Source organism: Bos grunniens, chromosome 17, assembly GCF_055505025.1.
Source record: "Bos grunniens cultivar Pamir isolate PY7600 chromosome 17, Bosgru_T2T1.0, whole genome shotgun sequence".
Taxonomy (NCBI): domain Eukaryota; kingdom Metazoa; phylum Chordata; class Mammalia; order Artiodactyla; family Bovidae; genus Bos; species Bos grunniens.
Window position 1 is genome coordinate 63,048,103 of NC_141181.1, and position 19,344 is coordinate 63,067,446.

General features: G+C 46.0%; 1 protein-coding gene across 2 annotated transcripts; it reads right to left on the reverse strand.

The window, feature by feature from the left end:
* Positions 1-6,140: 6,140 nt before the first annotated feature.
* On the reverse strand, positions 6,141-17,037 carry PLA2G1B (phospholipase A2 group IB). 2 transcript variants are annotated; one of them, XM_086348262.1, is made up of 4 exons: positions 16,741-17,037; positions 10,308-10,467; positions 9,074-9,201; positions 6,141-6,349 (listed from the first exon to the last, which is right to left on the reverse strand). In XM_086348262.1, the coding sequence occupies exons 2-4, from the start codon at positions 10,412-10,414 to the stop codon at positions 6,234-6,236; spliced, it is 351 nt and encodes a 116-aa protein (XP_086204388.1). In that variant the 5' UTR covers positions 10,415-10,467; positions 16,741-17,037; the 3' UTR covers positions 6,141-6,233. The 2 variants fall into 2 exon arrangements, with proteins under 2 accessions (XP_086204388.1, XP_086204387.1); XM_086348261.1 differs by lacking the exon at positions 16,741-17,037 and adding an exon at positions 12,851-12,912.
* Positions 17,038-19,344: the final 2,307 nt, after the last annotated feature.

Consider the following 19,344-nt stretch of genomic DNA (forward strand, 5'->3'; position numbering starts at 1 on the left):
GCACAGAATACTCAAATCTCCTTCCCACTAACTCATACTCCTTTCACGATGTTAAAACTGAGTATCCTCTCGGCTCTCCCTTAAATAATAGCATTTGTTGAACACGCTATATCCCAAGCATTGTGCAAAGTATTTTACAACGTATCAGCTCGGTTGACCCCACCAGAGATGCTTGTGCATGCATCAAGGTCAATCCTCATTGGATGCCAAATGTTTCCTGAGAGGATCAGAGGCAGGATGGATAGAAAATGCAACACTCCTAGGTAGGGTGACCAGCCATCCCAGATTTTCCAGTACTGAAGGAGTTTCCTGATGCAGGGCTTGCAGTGCTAAAATCAAGATGACTTGTCCACTCTGCTCCAAGGAAGAGCAAAGGTTGCTGCCAGCTATAATAGTTAATTCCAGATATATTATTCTTGTTGAGATTCAAGATGGTCCTCTGATGTCCAGATTGTTTCCTTAATTTTTTTTTAAATATTTGTCTGCTCCAGGTCTTAGTTGTGGCATGTAGAATCTTTAGTTGCAGCACGTGGGATCTAGCTCCCTGACCAGGGATTGCACCCAGGTCTCCTGCATTGGGAGCACAGAGTCTTAGCCTCTGGGCAACCAGGAATGACCCTGATTCCTTAATCTTTATGTCACATGAACAAAAAGAAATTTAAACTCATCCAAGAAAGCAGAGTCAGTCTTCTTAATTTATTAGAGAAGGAATACAGCAATGCACTGAAACTCTTAGGATATAGGCAGACTTGGATTTCCAAAACCCTGTCTTGCTAATTAGTGGTTAGGTGAACTTGGGCAAGTTGATTTTATCTAATTTTCAGTTTCTATAAACGAGGATAATAGGAGCTACTTCATTGGGTGGCTATGAAGATTAGACAAGTTAATGAAGCATGTATAGCTCACAGCACAGTGCCTGGCAGAGTGAGCAAATGTCAGCCATTATCACTAGGATATGGGAGGTGGGTGGGAAGGTGAGATGAGAAGCCATTCCATCTGCCAAAACCTTTGTCTTCTATTGAGTGCTCCTTTGAGTAGACTCACTCGGATCTCCCCCAGAGCCACTTTTCCTTATTGTGTACCTGTTTTGTCTTAAGAGGGACTCCCCTGGTGGTCCAGTGGCTACTTCTGCTTTATTGACTACAACAAAGCTTTTGACTGTGTGGATCACAACAGACTGTGGAAAATTCTTAGAGATGAGAATACCAGACCACCTTATCTGCCTTCTGAGAAATCTGTATGCAAGTCAAAAAGCAATAGTTAGAACTGGACATGGAACAACAGACTGGTTCCAAATCAGGAAAGGGATACATCAGAGCTGTATATTGTCACCCTGCTTATTTAATTTATATGCAGAGCACATTATGCAAAATGCTGGGCACAAGCTGGAATCAAGATTGCTGCAAGAAACATCAATAACCTCAAATATGCAGATGACACCACCCTTATGGCAGAAAGCAAAGAAGAACTAAAGAGCCTCTTGAAAGTGAAAGAGGAGACTGAAAAAGTTAGCTTAAAGCTCAACATTCAGAAAACTTAGATCATGGCATCCGGTCCCATCACTTCATGGCAAATAGATGGGGAAACAATGGAATCAGTGAGAGAATTTATTTTAGGGGGCTCCAAAGTCACTGCAGATGGTGACTACAGCCATGAAATTAAAAGTTGCTTGCTCCTTGGAAGAAAAGCTACGACCAACATAGACAGCATATTAAAAAACAGAGACATTACTCTGCCAACAAAGGTCCGTCTAGTCAAAGCTATGGTTTTTCCAGTAGTCATGTATGGATATGAGAGTTGGACTATAAAGAAAGCTGAGAGCCAAAGAATTGATGCTTTTGAACTGTGGTGTTGGAGAAGACTCTTCAGAGTCCCTTGCACTGCAAGGAGATCAAACCAGTCCATCCTAAAGGAAATCAATCCTGAATATTCATTGGAACGACTGATGCTGAAGCTGAAACTCCAACACTTTGGCCACCTGATGCAAAGAACTGACTCACTGGAAAAGACCCTGATGCTGGGAAAGATGGAAGGCAGGGGGAGAAGGGGACGGCAGAGGATGAGATGATTGGATGGTATCACCGATTCAATAGACTTCCCTGGTGCCTCAGACGGTAAAGCATCTGTCTACAATGTGGGAGACCCGGGTTCGAGCCCTGGGTTGGGAAGATCCCCTGGAGAAGGAAATGGCAATCCACTCCGGTACTGTTGCCTGGAAAATCCCATGGACGGAGGAGCCTGGTAGGCTACAGTCGGATACGACTGAGCGACTTCACTTTCACTTTCTTTCACTTTCACCGATTCAATGGACATGAGTTTGGGTAAACTATGGGAGTTGGTGGTGGAAGGGAAGCCTGGCGTGCTGCAGTCCATGGGGTCGCAAAGAGTCGCACGACTGAACGACTGAACTGAACTGACTGACTTTCCTGGTCCCCTCGATGCCTACCAAGGATAAACGCAATGGAGGTGTTCCTAGCAGAGGGAATGTAGAAGGAGGCGCATGTATGTAGAGAATGAGAGACCCAGAGTGTAGTTCACCCTTTTCTCACATTTGACTCGCCTACTCTGTCCTTGCTGCGGGATTCTGTAGAACTCAACCCCACCTTCCACGGACACCGACCACTGCGCCTGCGCTGGCTCGCCCACACCCTCTACTCTCACGCGAGAGGGGCGGGGCCGGGGCCCGGGGTAAGCGGCGGTAGGCTGGGGCTGGGCCAGTGTTCACCAATAGAAAAGAGGAGCCTAGAGCCACGTGGCCAGAAGAAAGCCAGTCACATTTGCTACTGAAATCCTCCATCCTGGAGTGTGGCCAGCGAATTGGCAGGCCTGGGAGCACACGATCACGTGATCAGAAAAGGTAAATAAGGCCACGTGGTTTTTCTTCGTTTGCGGCAAATGGTTGAGTGTCGCTGTACCTTCAGTGAAAGACTATTTAATGAACGTGTGTGATGTGCCAAGCTCTGTGAAGATACTGTAGCTTCTGAGGTTATACCTAATCCTGACATCGCATTACTCTCGGTCCAGTTTATGTGTTTATTCATTTAAATCATCCCAGCCGTTGTAACAGTGTTTCCGGTATTTCGTTTCCTGTAGTAAGCACCCCGCAGATGCTCATTAAGATTGTTACAGGAATATGTTACAGGAGTTCTCACTCCCCCAACCCTTGGGATAATAAAAAGAGGTAGGATTTTGCGTAAGAGAGTATTTTTAGAGCCCAGCTTGAGTACTCAGGGGACTCTGTTGTTTATCCACCGAAAAAAATAGGAATCAGAAACAGTCCCCTAAAATCTTATTTTTCTTTCATCCAAACAGGGACTTGCAGTGTCCTTCCATTGAAAGAAGATATTTATAGGGACTTCCGGAGCGGTCCAATGGTTAAGACTCCTCCCTGCCAACTCAGGGGGCACTCGGTTGAGTCTCTAATTGGGTAACTAAGATCCCTCAAGACAGGCAGCTAAAAAGTTAAAACAAACAAAAAAAAAAATGAACTTTACAGTTCTTTGAAGGCCGAGGTCAGGTCTAATTTAATTATTTGTCCCTTGCAATGATACTGTAGCACAGTATGTATAAAATAGACATTCAACCTAAATGATGAATTTCCTTTTGAAAATAGTCCCATTCTTGCCTGCGGAAAAGGTGCTGAGCACTAATGACCAACACTTCATTCAGCATTCGGCAATTATTCATTGAGTGCTGTATATATCAAGTACAGTACCAGGCAGACAGAGTTATGAAAGTGATTAAGACACCCCACTCTACCCTCAGCAATTCTCGATGTGATGGCATTTTTCCTCTAAATGACCAGATTTGGGTTCCAGTGTTAGCTATACCATCTATGAGAGGGTGACCTTTGACAGATGACTTGCCTCTTTGAGTCAGTTTCTTCATCTGTAAAATGGGGAGGTAATAATACCTTCAACTATAGAGCTGTTGTGAGGGTGAGGAGGTAATTGTGCAAAATGCATGGCACAGTCTGGAAGGTAGAACATAGCATATGTTACACAGCATATGCCAGTTGACAAGCAAAGAGAAAAAAAAAGTCTCAGAAAACTGATGGCAGCTACTAACAATAAATCATTGTCTTCAGGCCAATCCCAGATACATTGTATCCTCAGCATTTTGTGCAGTGTCTGGCCCAGAGTGAGTATTGAATAAATATTCTTTGAATGGAGGAATGAAATGAAGGAGAAGTTGGGACCAAAGACGAATCCACATGCACTCCTTTGCTGCCTACCACACACCCGATAGTGTGTATTCTGTTAGTCTCCAGTGGTTTAAAACTGCTCAGTCATGGCTTTTCATAGTCCACGTGGTCCTTTCTCATCTTTGTTTTTCCAATTCAGTTCTCTTCTGTGCCCTTCTCCACTCTCTCTGGTGAATTTCATTGCCAGTGTAGTAATAAACTTTTGTAGAGAAACCTGGCTGAGTGACTTAGTGGTTAACAGCTCAGGCATTGTCAAGGAGACTTAACATGCTTCCTAAGTTGCCTCAGTTGTGTCCGATTCTTTGTGACCCTGTGGACTGTAGCCTGCCAGGCTCCTGTCACTGGCGTGGGTTGCTATGCTCTGCTCCAGGGGATCTTCCCGACCCAGGGATTGAACCCGTGTCTTTTATGTCACCTGCATTGGCAAGTGGGTTCTTTCCCACTAGCACCACCAGGGAAACCCACCAAAGAGACACGTCTGGTCAAATCCTGACTGCCATTTGTGTGATCTCAGGCAAGTGACTTGACTTACCTGAATTTTTAGTTCCTCACCCATAAACTGGAGGCAGCTGTATGGATCTCAAAGAACTGGTTTGAACACTTAAAGAGATGAGACACAGAAAACACTTAGCACAGTAATATATCGTAAGTGCTCAAGAGGTAGAAATTATTATTGTTAATTATACTTTAAGACTATGATGTAAAAAATCAGCTTGTACAAATTCCTTCTCATCTTCCTTCTCTCAGAAATCCCTCACACCCTCTTTCTCTCAGAATTCCCTATCTCCATCCCTCCCTCGGGCTTCTCAGGTGGCACTAGTGGTAAAGAACCTGCCTGTCAACACAGGAGACAGGCATGGCGACCCACTCCAGTATTCTTGCCTGGAGAATCCCATGGACACATGAGCCTGATGGAGGGTCGCAGAGAGTCAGACACGACTGAAGTGACTAAGCACAGTGCATTCTCCCTTCCTCAGAATTCCTCTCACCCACCTTCTCTTAGAATTCCCTCTCACCCAGCTTTTCTCAGGAATCCCTCACACCCTCTCTCACTCAGATTTCTCTCTCACTCTACTTCTCTCAGAATTTCCTCACTCAGAATTCCCTCACTCAAATTTCCTCATACCCTCCTCTCATAATTCCCTCTCGGCCTCCTTCTCCCAGAATTTCCTCATATCCTCCCTTCCTCAGAATTTCCTCTCTCTCACTCTCCTCTCAGAATTCCTTCTCACCTTCCTTCTCTCAGAATTCCCTCTCACCTTCCTTGTCTCAGAATTGTCTCATACCCTTCATCTCTCAGAATTCCCTCACAGCCTCCCTCACTCAGAATTCCTCTCGCTCTCCCAGAATTCTCTCTCCCGTGCGTGCATGTGCACGCGCGTGTGCATGCGTGCACACACACACACACACGCACACACACACCAGCTTGTAGACTGTGGTGAAGGCTTTGTAGAGTTTAGAAAGGAATTATAGAAAAAAAAATGGTTGAATACGGTTGGAAGCAAAAGACAGAGAAACAGGGAGGGCAGGTCTGACTCAAAGCGAAGAGCCCACTGCCTCAGGCTGGGCAGGGTATGGTTAAGAGCCGATGTTCTGTTGGACTGTCTGGCTTCAGATCCCTTCCTTGCTCTTTACCAGATGCATTTCTCTCGGTGGGTGAATGACCTTTCTTACTGAAGCTCAGCTTAGAAAAATAGAATTTGCTAATAGTGTCTAAATTTTATAGGGCTGCCCAGAGAATCTAGAGACACACAGTTCAGGTGCAGAGTAAATAATCCGTGGTTATTAATCATTATTCAGGTCTTGTGGTACTCACTTCCTAGAAATGTCCCTCTAATTCAACTTCCAGGTCTGGAACGAATGATGCTCCCAAAGAACCAGGAAGAAATTTAGTCATGTTCAGTAGGCAGAGAATAAAACAATCTCCAAGCAGGAGGCCTTTCAATGGGTGCTTTATTGGAGGACATGGTATAAGGTCAAAGCCATGGGGCCCAAAGGGAATCCTAATTTCCCAGGAAGATACTCAGATCTAGCAGTTCTTCTTGTCCAGGTTCTTGTGCTCCTTGTTGTATGGCACCTTTGAAAAGCAGATGGCGGCATTGCGGTCACAGTTGCAGATGAAGGCCTCACAGGCATTGTTTTCGCCTGGAATAGAGCAAGAACAGAGGACTGAGTCAAGGCTGTTCATGCTTTGTACGATCCAGGGGCAGGAAGAATGAAATGAAATGATTTGCTGGCAATTCCACTGGTGCAAATTTAGGGTTGACAGATAAAGCAAATAAAAATACTGGAATTTCAGATCAACAATAAATGCACTATCTGGGACACAGACTTTAAAAAAAAATCATTTCTTGTCCATCTGATAATCGAGTTTTAACTGGGCAGCCTGTTTTATCTGGTGATCCTAAGGTACGATAGCTGCTTTTGGGATATTCTCTGTTTCACACTTATAAATGAACTCACTGCTCTTAAAACCCATATAACCACAGAGCACTGATAACATAGATAAGCAACTGCAAATCGTATGGGAAATACTAAAACACATACTCAAGGCAGCAAAATATTTTACATTTCAACTTAGTGAAGTTTTGTAAGCCAATTTCTCTACTTTAAAGCACATATTCTTAAGATTACAGAATATCCTTACAATAGAGTATTATAGAGATGTTGAAAATAATTGTGTCTATATGTGGAAATGTTTCCAAGATATTTTATTAACAGTAAAAAGTGTATAGTATATGCTGAAAAAATCTGAACTGCAATATATATAACTGGTTTTCTAGGGTATTAGGATTATAGATGCCTTCTGCTTTCTATGACATACATTACTGGAGAATTTGATATTATATTATTTTGACCTCATTTACATTTGTAACCAAAAGAAGCAACGCAGATAAAATGCATTTCAGCTTTATTATCCATAATTTAATTATGTATATCTGCTTACCTTCAATAATCTTATTAAGGTTTTGTTTCTCTACTCCTTTCCTTTAAAAATCATGAATGTTTTCCTCAACCACTCATTAAGCATAAATTAGTGCTTAGTTAGATTATAAAGTGTGCATAATGAGAATTATTTAGCGAGTTTTTTTTCTTTTAATTTTGTTTTATTGAAGTTGAGTCGATTTACAGTGTTGTCTGAGTTTCAGGTGTGCAGCAAAAGTGATTCAGTTATACATTTATATTTTCTTTTTCAGACTAGTTTCCATTATAGGTTATTACAAGATATTGAATATGGTTCCCTGTGGTATATAGGTCCTTGTTATTTATCTATTTTATATTCATGGCGTCGCAACGAGTCGGACACGACTGAGCAACTGAACTGAACTGATACATAGTAGTGTGTGTCTAGCAAGTTATTGTTTATAATTTGAATCAGTGTCTTATGCTGAAGGCTTCTTGACTAGCTTGTAGGGGAAGAAGACAGTTGCATTAAAAATAAATTATTTGCAAACATGTATGCGTGGTGTGTGTGTTTCCCTGGGGAGAGTGTCTATAGCTTTCAGCAGATTAGTAAAGGAGTCCAGAATCCATAGAAAGAAATTCTTACTGATCAAGTTTCAGGGCAAAAATATGATTTTCTGTATATCTGGCTTTCTGAAGTAGAGCACAACTGAAATCTCTGTTACCAGGGACTCTGTAAGCAAATGAAGCTATTTTATGCAGCTTTGAAAGAAGTAATAAGGAAGACTGTGAGACCATGGAAACATGGTCATAAAGTGATAAGTGAGAAAAACACAGAATGCAAGATTGTATCTAGACTGCATTCATCGAACATTTACATCGAGAGCACCTATGATTCCAAGCTCTGATCTAGACTCTGGGGACACAGCCATAAAGAGAACAGACAACCTCTGATCTTGTGAATCCTTTCTATTGGAGAGACAGCAAATGAAGGAATAACATTAATATGTCAGCTATTAGGAAATTCAGTGGAGAAAATAAAGCAGAGAGAAAAGAGAAAATGCTGGAGAGATGGAGAAAATGTGTATATGATTTAAAGGAACAGGTTGGAGGAACTCCCTGGTGGTCCAGCAAACTCTGCGGTTCCTCTGCAGGGGTTGGATCCCTGGTTAAAAGGAATAGAGTCATGAAACTTTATTTCTTAGGGTGATGGGATGCCAGGTCAGTCTTTTCTTGGCATTTTGGGAGTTGGACTATGGTGATTCCAGTGTTGTTAGTACAATTTTCAAAAATTGGGATGTATCTGTGATTGCAAAATTAAGGGCAATGAAAATTTAGAATGCTGGTCTCACAAGACAGAACCCTACACCTCTCTGAATTGTCTTGCTCTCCAGAACTGTCTTCATGGAGGGACATGTTTCATCATGAACGCTGCATAACTTAGTGGTTAAGACCCGAGCCTTTAAAATCAGAAGCAACCGAGTTCAAATGCTGGCCCTACCACTCATAGGTTGTGATTTGGAGCAAGTGACTACTTTGGGGCCTCAGCTTCCTAACCTGTAAAATGGGTTTAATAAGACCTATCACATATGCACACCTTGCCTAGTACCTGGCATGTAATGAAAGCCTGATATGTGGGAGTTCTAAGCTCTTTTTATGAAATAAACAAAGCAGTATGGCCTGGCAGTTAAAAGCAGAGGTTTTGGAGTGATATAGACCTATGTTCAAAAACCAAACACTACCATTTATGGGACTGTGTGCCCTTGGACAATTTGTCCAGGCTTCTGAGCCTCAGTTTCCTCATCTGTAAAATGGGGATAATAACAGTACCTATTCCATACAGTTGTTTCAAGGATTAAAGGAGATACTGCCTGGCACCAAGAAAATGATCAGTCAGTGATGGCTATCATTACTATTATTTCCCTCCATGCCTGCTAACAAGAGCCAACAAGAGGGTAAACCTACTGCTGCAGGTGATCTCATTGTTAGAACATGAGTAGGAGTAGTTGTTGGTGTAGGGATTGTCCACGAGGACTTTACAGCTGTCCAGTTTCTTGGCTTGTTTGTAGCAGTTGTCGTGTGTCTGGCAGCACCTGGAGAAGGGGAGGAACAGAGCTGAGGCAGGAGCATGGGTAGGGCAGCACGTCAGCCTGAACTTGCTCCCTTGGAACAGGTGGGGCTGTTTTAGATGACCTGCTCTGAGAGGTACTGGTCCTGTGGCTTGAAAACAGTAAGTCTTTTCCTCATGTTTATTGAAGATGATTTTTAAATGGTTGCAGGAATACAGCACAAGCCTATACAGCACAAGAGGCAGTGATGGTTTCACTCCAGCTGGAAGATTGAATCTTTGCAGTGATCGTTTGTGCTGTAAAGTCCTGCCACTAGAGGGCAGCATTCACACACACCCACACACACACCCACACACACACCCACACACACACACACCCACACACCCACCCACACACACACCCTCCCTCCCTCCCCCGCCAACCTTCAGCTCACACACACACCCTCCCCTGCCAACCTTCAGCTCACACACACACACACACACACCCTCCCCCTCCAACCTTCAGCTCACACACACACCCTCCCCCGCCAACCTTCAGCTCACACACACACACACACACACCCTCCCCTGCCAACCCTCAGCTCATACACACACACCCTCCCCCGCCAACCTTCAGCTCACACACACACCCTCCCCCACCAACCTTCAGCTCACACACACACACACACACACCCTCCCCCGCCAACCTTCAGCTCACACACACACACACCCTCCCCTGCCAACCTTCAGCTCACACACACACACACACACCCTCCCCCTCCAACCTTCAGCTCACACACACACACACCCTCCCCTGCCAACCTTCAGCTCACACACACACACACACACCCTCCCCCTCCAACCTTCAGCTCACACACACACCCTCCCCCGCCAACCTTCAGCTCACACACACACACACACACACACCCTCCCCTGCCAACCTTCAGCTCACACACACACACACACACACACACACACACCCTCCCCTGCCAACCTTCAGCTTTCCCCTCGCTCCCCTCAATTAAGAGGTGAACATGTGTTACTTTAGCAAATAGGCAAATCTTTTTCCCCCCCTTTTTTTTGTGTCTTGTTTGACCTTTGTCTTCTGCCCTCCCTCCATCTCAGGGATACTTTCCCGGCAGGGCAACTCACCTGTCCAGATCATCCACAGGGGTCCCTGATCCACCCAGGCCACAATAGCAGCCATAGTTGTTGAAATCCAGCAATGGTTCACTGCTGGGGATCTTGCACTTAATCATGCCGTTGAACTGCCATAACGCCCTCGAGTTGAGGCCGGCCTGGCCAGCGCCCACTGCAGGAGGACATAGCCAGAGTTCAAATATGTCCTGGTTGGCTGCCGGCGCCCCAGGGACCTTACTACCTGCTTGCCCTCTCAGGCCCCATGCTGTCCCCCTGACCCCCCATCAGCTGCCTCCTCTGAAAAGAGCTGGGTACAGGAACCTGGTAAAGCGAGTAGGCATTTTCTAAACAACTCACAAAACATGAAACTCACCATTTTAACCAAAGCACACAATTCAGTGGTTTTTAGTATATTCACAGAATTGTGCAACCATCAATACTAATTCCACAACATTTTCATCACCCCAAAATGATGCCCTCTGCCCATCAACAATCACTCCCTTTTCTCCCCTCCCTTCTGGCAACCACTAATTTGTTTTCTGTTTCTATGGAACTGCCTATTCTGAACACTTTGTGTAAATGGAATCATACAATATATGGCCTTTTGTGACTGGCTTTTTTCACTTCACATAAGATTTGAGTTTTATCCTTGTTATCACAGGTATCAGCTTTTCAGTCCTTTTTATGGCTGATTAATATTCCATTGTATGGACAGATCACATTTTTTTAGTTGTTCCTCATTTGACGGACATTTGGGTTGTTTCTGCTTGTTGGCTGTTATGGATAGTGCTGCTGTGAACATTTGTGTACTAGTTTTTGTGCAAATATATGATAATTTAAAGCTATTTCCATTATTTATTCAGTAAATATTTACTGAGCACCTGTTATATGATAGTCACTGCCCTGGAGACACATCAGTGAACAAATGAAAAATCTGTAACCTCTTTGAGCTTATGATCTAGTGCAGGAAAAAACAGTAAGCAATAAAGGTAATAAATATGGGAATCGGACATTGTGTTAGAAGGTGTCAAAATTGAAGCACAGTAAGGGAATCTAAATGGGGGGTTGGGTTGGGGGATGACGAGGTTGAAGGGGGCCAGGAATGTGAAGAATGGTGAGGAGGCCCATGGCATGCAGGATTTTAAGCAGCAACATGTGGGATCTAGTTTCCTGACCAGAGATCGAACCCAGGCCCCGAATTGGGAGCACAGAGTCTTAGCCACTGGACTGCCAGTGTAAGTTCCTAGGACCTCTTTACTTCCGATGCAGAGCCCTACCTGTGAGATTTGGTGCTGTAAAGATGGTGCTAAGTGATTTCAGCCCCTAGTGTCGTCTCTTTGCCCCATGCCTGGCCCTTCCTGTCCTTGATATGCTGTGGACACTGGAGTCGCTCCAAGTGCTTAGGCTCCAGGACTCAGGAAGGGTGGCAGCTGGTCACTTTCTCTCAAGAGCAGCCTCCACGGTGGCAGCTGACAGCGGCTACATCCAGGAGCAGACCCCAGAGGAGTGGTGGAGCTGTGCTCAGACAGGAGTGGCCTGACTGCCTTGGCCCCTCTCCGGACCCCTCTCCTGCTTCCCTCCTCTTTCTTTCTCTCTGATCCCACCAGTTCTGCTCTTTGCAGAGGCCAGACCTGAACGGAGGTACTGCTCGAGTGCATGAGCATACCCCCAGCCAGAGCATGGCTGAGTCCTCAGTCTCAACCCTGAGCCTGATACCTTAGAGACTCTGATACCATCTATGTTGAATGAATGAATAATGGCTGAATGAGGTGTGATTTGAATTCTAGTTAATTCTGATTCTATTAATCCATTCATTAAATGGTGCAAACAGCACTATCACCGCTCTCAAGGAGTCCGTGCTTAGGTGTGGGTGTGGGATAAAAAATGAAATGAATCAACAAGAGACATGCTGCAGGCCAAGACAGGCACTGAGAAGCCCTTGTACCAAGGCCATGGCTCAGTGGTAAAGAATCCACCTGCCACCAGGAGATGCAGGTTCCATCTCTGGGTTATGAAGATTCCCCCGGAGAAGGAAATAGCGGCCCACTCCAAGGAGAGAGAGAAGAGGTGCTCTTAGCTTGGACAAGGAGGGTAAGCCTTTCTGAGATGGGTCATCTGAGTTCAGACCTAAAGGTGGAGAAGATGCCAGATGTGGGGAATTTGTTGGTGTGTGTGTGTGTTAAGTCACTTCAGTCGTGTCTGGCTCTTTGTGGCCCCGTGGACTGTTGCCTGCCACACTCCTCTGTCCATGGGGATTCTCCAGGCAAGAATACTGGAGTGGATTGCCATGCCCTCCTCCAGGGGATCTTCCCAACCCGGGGACCGAACCCTCGTGTCTTAGGTCTCCTGCATTGGCAGCTGGGTTTTTTACTGCTAGTGCCACTTGGAAAGCCCATCGAGGGGGATTTGAGGGGACCCCAATATGGGAGCTCTTAAGCCCCACGGTGAGCCCTGAAAAAGACCCTAGGTCTGGCCATCCCTGTGACCTCTGGCCCCCATTGCTGACCAGAGAGATCCCAGGGCAGGAAGGGGTGGGGCTGAGGGCACTTGCCTACCTGTGAGCAGAGCAGCCAACACCAGGAGTCTCATCCTGTTGTCAGGTTGGTGAGCAAAAACTAATGTCACTATGGCCTCCCTCCTTATAGCTGCCCTGCTGCCCTGAGATAAGACCGTCGTGTTTGCTTTGCTCCCTGCTGACTCTGAGTTGGCCTTGAGTCTGTTGCAGAAATAATCCTGAGCAACAAGCAAGCCCTGCCAGCCGGGGGTCCTTGGAAGTAGTGTGCGTATTTGTCATCCACCCTTTGGAATGAAAGGGATTATTTGTGGAGTTGCGCACCTTGGAATTTTGACCCTCATACCCACCCCTTTTGTGTGTGTGTGTTTCTTTTTCTCTTCTTTTTTTTTCTTTTACCCACTCCTTTTTACTCAGTCCAGCTTCAACACTGTGTGTGTGTGCGTGTGTGTGTGTGTGGGGGGGAGGGGTGGCTGTCAACCCCGTTGAACAACTGGGAGAAGGGGGATGGGAAGGAAGTGACTATTGCCTCCAGGTCCTCTCATGAGCCTGAGTCTGGGCTGTGGGTCTCATTGAAAGGTTCCCATCAATCATGCACTTTGCTGGTGAGGAAACAGGCTCAGAGAGGTGAAGCAACTTGCCCCAGATCACACAGCTAGCCCCCTAAGCAGGGGCTCCAACTTAGGACATCTGATTCTAAGGCACAGCTTGAATTTTTTTTCCCACTCCAGCAATACCACTCCCTCTCCCAGTCCCCCACCGTGGATTTGTAAGAAAACCCTGGACTTGGGAATTACAAAGGCTTGCATCTGACTTGTAGAATAAAAAGAATTTTACAACTGTCATATCAAAGGTCTATATAACATTTTTTAAGGTGAAATTCACTTCGTAAGACATGACATTATTATTTTGGACTTCCTAGGTGGTGCTAGTGGTAAAGAATCCAGCTGCAATGCAGGAGACGCAGGAGACATGGGTTCAGTCCCTGGGTTGGGAAGATCTCCTGGAGGAGGAAATTGCATCCCACTCCAGTATTCTTGCCTGGAGAATCCCATGGACTGAGGAGCCTGGCGGCTCCTACCAGGGGTCAAACCCATGTGCTCTTCATTGGCAGTGCTGAGTCTTTACCACTGGACTGCCAGGGAAGCCCCCTGGACCTGGGCATTTTGAGGAATACTAGTCAGGTGTATCATAAGATGCCCCTCTCTTGGAATTTGTCTCATGTTTTCTCATGGTAAGACTGGGGGTTGGCTATGGGTTTGGGGGAGGAAGGTCACAGAGGTGAAGTGTCATTTTCATCCCACGGCCGTGCTGGGTTTGATCGTCTCTTGTCTTGGAATGGATCTTGGGCACTTTCTGGATGAGAACGCTTTCCAGATGAGAACTTCCAGATGAGGTTCAGCCTGGGATGAAGCTGGGAATGGCCATGCCAAGACTTGAACCCACACCTGTCTCTTCCCACTGAGACACCTCCATTTGCCCTTGGCAAGGTTATGTTAGGTTATGTCACATGAATCAGAGCAGAATTGATAATTCTGACTCTTGTGACCTCTGCTCACGCATGCACCCCAGGATTCCAGCTCTGTACTTTGCCCTTGAACAGGTACTGGGGGCAAGAAAGAAGAAATCCGTCTGGAAGAGCTTCCTGGTTTCATTCCAAGTCCAAGAGCCCCAGAAAAAGGTCCTTCAGCTAATGCAGTAACACTGAAACAGCATTTAGTAAGCAGATGGGGAAACAGGCCCAGAAAGGGGAATGGATTTATTTGCCTGGGCCTGACTCTGCCCCTATTTGATCCAGGGTTTTCATCACCCATCTCTTCCTACTTGCCTGTAGATATTCTCCATCAGTCCATTAGCCAGTGTGCATACCAGTGTACCGTAGCCAATAGCTATGGTAACCATTAGCCACAAGTAGCTATTTAGGTAGCAAATAATATTGAAAATTGGCTTTTCAGTCCCACCAGCCACATTGCAAGTGTTCGATAGCTACAAATGGCCAGGCGCTGTGGTTTTGAACAGCACGAACTTAAAACGTTTCCATCGTCATAGAAGGTTCTACAAATGGCCAGAGGCTGTGGTTTTGAACAGAACGAACTTAGAACATTTCCATCATCACAGAAGGTTCTACTGCATAGTGCCCCTCAGGGTGTAACAGCACCTGTCCCGGGGCCGGCCCACAGGTGTAGGGAGGAGACCTGTGAGAGCTCCTGGAAGAAGAACAGGGTTAACTCAGGACCCAACTTCAACCTGCAAAGTGGTTCTGCCTCTTCAGAATGAGTGAAGGCTGCCCAGGAAAAGGGGAGTCGTGGCCAACAAAATGCTAAGTCCCTCTTGTGTTGGGTTCTTTGGGGCTGAGAACAGAGCAGAGAATAGGCACTGCTCCTGTTTGGGGGTGATCTGAAGGAGGAGGAGTAGCTGATGCTTTAAAAATCCTCTAAGGCTAATAGTATTAACTACCATTTACTGACCGCTAACAGTCCAAGTTGCATGCTAAGAACCTGGCACAGCCCTCTGAGGCAGGTCCAAGGACGAACTCCACTTTACAGAGGTGACGGAGGCTCAGAGAGGTTAAGTCACTGCCCAATGTCACACAGCAGGATGCGAGTTGGATCTGGCACTGATGATAACGCAATGTCACCTCACAACAGGGAATTGTAGTAGCAGGTGGGAATGTCAAAGGCCCCTGGAGGCCAGAAGGAGGTTTAGTCCTGCCTGCTTCTCTCCCCGCGACCCCAGCCAGCTGGAAGTCTTCCACAAGGGCAGGCTGGACAAACTCCCACGTGCAATTTGTGCCAGGGCTTAAGCAAAGCAGCTGGTGGGAGAGGGGTCAGACTGCTGCTGGAACCCTCTCCCCCTGGAAAGAGACGAGATAAATGTGACAATCCAGACCTCTGCAGGGGACACAGAGGTGGCAGCGGGATGGACCTGGGAGGTCACTGATAGCCCACCAGGCCCTTGGGATCTGCACCGTGACCTGCTGTTGCCCTTGCACAGGTGTGTACAGCACAGCTTCTCCCAGCCTGGGAAAAACACACTGTCCAGTGGAAAGAATGGCTAAGTATAGCTTCTTGACTCCTTCAGGTGATGACATACCCACACTCTAGCAAGGTCACACCTGGCCAGCTCCTGGAGGACACGGCTCCTGCTTCTAGGAAATGCTTAAGCGCACCTACCATTTACTGAGTGCTTCTGTCTGTTCAGCCCTGGGCAAAGAGTGTTACGTTGTTTTTCATCCTAACAACCATCTTCTGACATAGTTATTATTTTTGTTGTCATCTTATTTTTATAGATGATTAAACAGGTTCAGAGAACTTAAGTTCTGGCTCAAAGTCAACACAGCTGGAAAGTGATGGAAATAGGATTTGAACCTGCATGTTCTTGCCTCTTAATCTGGCACTGAGCCCCGAATGCGGGCTGTTGGGAAGTTCCCAGAAAGCCTTAGGTAACACTGGACTGGGTTTAACTTGGCTGGGGTCACCTTAAGGGGCTGTTTCCCTTCCCCCTCTCTCATCACTCTGTCTGTTTCCAGTACATCTGGGCTCAGCTGAAAATATTTCTCAAACTGAGCACACCCACCGAGGAAGCTGACCTTCAGAAACCCGGGAACTCTCCCCATACTCACTCTCTTTCCTGTCCAGTCCCTTGCAAGTCCAGCTCTCAAGCCACACCGACCTCCAATACCTGGTACCTGCCCCAGCATCCCTTGCCCAGATGGTTGCAGCACCCTCCTCAGTGACCCTGTGCTCCCTCCACAATGGCGTTCCTCAAATCTTTTCCCTATGGTGTGGGCTGATGACATGTTCAAACCCAAACCCAATTACATCACGTCATCAGTCTCTCACCCCACTGCCTAAAACCCTTCACGCCTTCCCATGGCTCTTATATAAGAAACAAAATCAGCCTAGAGGCCCAATTTCCTCTGCCCCTACCTACCTCTCAGCCCAGAGTAGGGTGGAATACCCTCTTCTCCAGCCACAGGAAGCCTTCTCTCAGCTGTCTGATTGAAGTCCTTGTGCTTTCTCCCATTTCAAGGCTTTTGCAACTGCTGGTCTCTCCTGCTGGTATGCTCCTCCCATGTGAGCCTTGCCTAGTTAATTCTTACCCTTCTTGCAGATTTTAGCAGAACTTGACCCCCCTCTACACACCCAACTCGGAGAAGGCAATGGCACCCCACTCTAGTACTCTTGCCTGGAAAATCCCATGGATGGAGGAGCCTGGTAGGCTGCAGTCGGACATGACTGAGCGACTTCACTTTCACTTTTCACTTTCCTGCATTGGAGAAGGAAATGGCAACCCACTCCAGTGTTCTTGCCTGGAGAATCCCAGGGATGGGGGAGCCTGGTGGGCTGCCATCTATGGGGTCGCACAGAGTCGGACACGACTGAAGTGACAGCAGCATACACACCCAACTGAAATCACTGCCTTTCAGATGACTAATTGTTCTGATTTTTTTTTTCCCCCTTCAAGGACTGAAGGGTTCTTGGGACACAGAGTTTCCTGTATTCAAACCAGAAAAGTCCCTGGCAAAGCAGAACAGATTGGTCACCCTTTCAGTTCTTAACAGTGATGCGCACACAGTCGATGCTAAGGGAATATTTGTTGAATGAGTGTGGGAGCCAGTAGGGACCACCCAGGAGGGGGCAGCCAATGCTGAGCCCCAATCACCTGGAGGAACCTTGGGATTCATAGCAGCTACTATTCACTAAACACTTACTTTGTGCCTTGCCTGGTGTTGAATCCTCTGTCTGCCCTCCCTGTTTAATTAACCACCACCCTAGTTACTGCTGCCATTCTGTTTTTAAATTTGTTGAGGTGAAATTCCTTTACACATTAGAAAATAACCATTTCAAAGTAACCAATCCAGTGGCTTTTATCAGACCCACAATGTCATGCCACCACCGCCTTTAATGACATTTTCATCACCCCACAGGAAATCCCTTAACCATTGAGTTTATTCCCCTTTGCCCCTCTCCCTCCAGCCCCAGTCAATCTGTTTTCTATTTCTTATGGATTTACCTCTTCTGGCTATTTCACATAAACAGAATCTTACCATGTGACCTTTTATATCATTCCCATTAATAGATGAGAAAATTGAGGCTCAGAGAGGTTGAGGACCCTCAGCTGGGAAAGGGAGGAGCCAGGTGTTAGAACCACCACATCTAACTTTGGAGGATTACCCACACCCACCTGAGCTGGTTTTCCTGCCTCACCCTCTTAGGATTCTCTTTGAGTTTAAGGCAAAGCAGGGCAAAGGTGGTGCTAGTCGTAAAAAATCTGCTTGTCAATGTAGGAGACTTAAGAGATCCATTGGAGTACGAAATGGCAACCCGATCCAATGTTCTTGCCTAGAAAATTCTTTGGACAGAGAAGCCAGGCAGGTTATAGTCCATGGGGCTGCAAAGAGCCAGACACGACTGAGCACATGAGAGTAAGGGGTTCGATGCCAAGCTTCTTTTTTTTTTTAAAGTGGAAAAAAATACATAACAAAATTTACTGTGTTTTACAGCCCCTTCCCAATTTATCATTTTTCACTGTACAATTCAGTGGCATTAATTATATTGACAATGTTATGCACAATCCATTTCTTAAATGTTTTCATTATCCCAAACAGAAACTCTGTAACCACTAGGCAATAACTAACTCTCCACTCCCTCCTTCCCAGCCTCTAATCTACTTTCTGTCTCTATGAATTTGCTGATTCTATTAATCAGATCAGATCAGATCAGTCTCTCAGTCGTGTCCGACTCTTTGCAACCCCATGAATCGCAGCACGCCAGGCCTCCCTGTCCATCACCAACTCCCGGAGTTCACTCAGACTCATGTCCATCGAGTCAGTGATGCCATCCAGCCATCTCATCCTCTGTCGTCCCCTTCTCCTCCTGCCCCCAATCCCTCCCAGCATCAGAGTCTTTTCCAATGAGTCGGTACCTCAAATGTGTAGAATCATACAATATTTGTCCTTTTGTGTCTGACTTCTTTCATTCAGCCTAATTCAAGGTTCATCCGTGTTGTAGCGCATAGCAGTACTTCAGTCCTTTTTATGGCTGAATAATATTCCACTGGCTGGAAAGGCCTTATTTATCCATTCATCTGTTGATAGATGCATGGGTGGCTTCCATCTTTTGGCTGTTGTGGATAATGCTACTGTAAACATTGGTGCACAGCATCTTTTTGAGCCCCTACGTTCAATTCCTTTGGGTGTATACCGAGGAGTGGAACTGCTGGATCAGATGGTATTACCTTTTTGAAGAACTGCCAAACTTTTCCACAGTAACTGCCCATCCTACATTCTTACTAGCAATGCAACAGGGGTTCCCATTTCTCCACATCCTCACCAACATTTGTTATTTTCTGGTTTTCTGATGATGGCCATCCTACTGGGTATGAAATGGTATCTCATCATCAACACCAAGTTTTGAGGCTGGTCAAGAAATTGGAGATGGGAGCTGGATTGACAAGAAAGTAAAGATTATTCCAGGAGGAAAACAGAAATTAAGGGAAAACAGGGTATCTTTGGGGTACCAAGTTCTGAATGCA